Source organism: Trypanosoma rangeli (assembly GCF_003719475.1).
Source record: "Trypanosoma rangeli strain AM80 chromosome Unknown Tra_15.4_contig_01079, whole genome shotgun sequence".
NCBI lineage: Eukaryota > Euglenozoa > Kinetoplastea > Trypanosomatida > Trypanosomatidae > Trypanosoma > Trypanosoma rangeli.
In genome coordinates this window covers 1-535 of record NW_021706823.1, presented here as the reverse complement: position 1 = coordinate 535, position 535 = coordinate 1, and the positions used below count along the sequence as shown (strand labels likewise).

Sequence of the window (535 nt, the reverse complement as noted above, 5' to 3'; positions counted from 1 at the left end):
TTGCACGCTCCTGCAGGTCGTTCACGCGCTCTTCGAGCTCAGTCTCCAAGCGCTTCGCAGCCTCCTCGGCGGTGGCTGCACGCTCCTGCAGGTCGTTCACGCGCTCCTCGAGCTCCGTCTCCAGGCGCTTCGCAGCCTCCTCCCTCTCCTTCGCAGTGGCGCAGCGGCGTCGCGCGGCGTCCTCGGCGGTGGCTGCACGCTCCTGCAGGTCGTTCACGCGCTCCTCGAGCTCCGTCTCCAGGCGCTTCGCAGCCTCCTCCCTCTCCTTCGCAGTGCGCAGCGGCGTCGCGCGGCGTCCTCGGCGGTGGCTGCACGCTCCTGCAGGTCGTTCACGCGCTCCTCGAGCTCCGTCTCCAGGCGCTTCGCAGCCTCCTCCCTCTCCTTCGCAGTGACGCAGCGGCGTCGCGCGGCGTCCTCGGCGGTGGCTGCACGCTCCTGCAGGTCGTTCACGCGCTCCTCGAGCTCCGTCTCCAAGCGCTTCGCAGCCTCCTCCCTCTCCTTCGCAGTGACGCAGCGGCGTCGGGCGGCGTCCTCG

At 70.8% G+C, this 535-nt stretch overlaps 1 protein-coding gene across 1 annotated transcript; it reads right to left on the bottom strand.

Annotated features, from left to right (window-relative positions):
• On the bottom strand, nucleotides 1–535 carry TraAM80_10589 (uncharacterized protein; the record flags this gene model as incomplete). The annotated part of the gene is made up of 1 exon (XM_029387201.1): nucleotides 1–535. A coding segment is annotated over one exon (535 nt), but the record flags the coding sequence as incomplete, so codon positions are not given.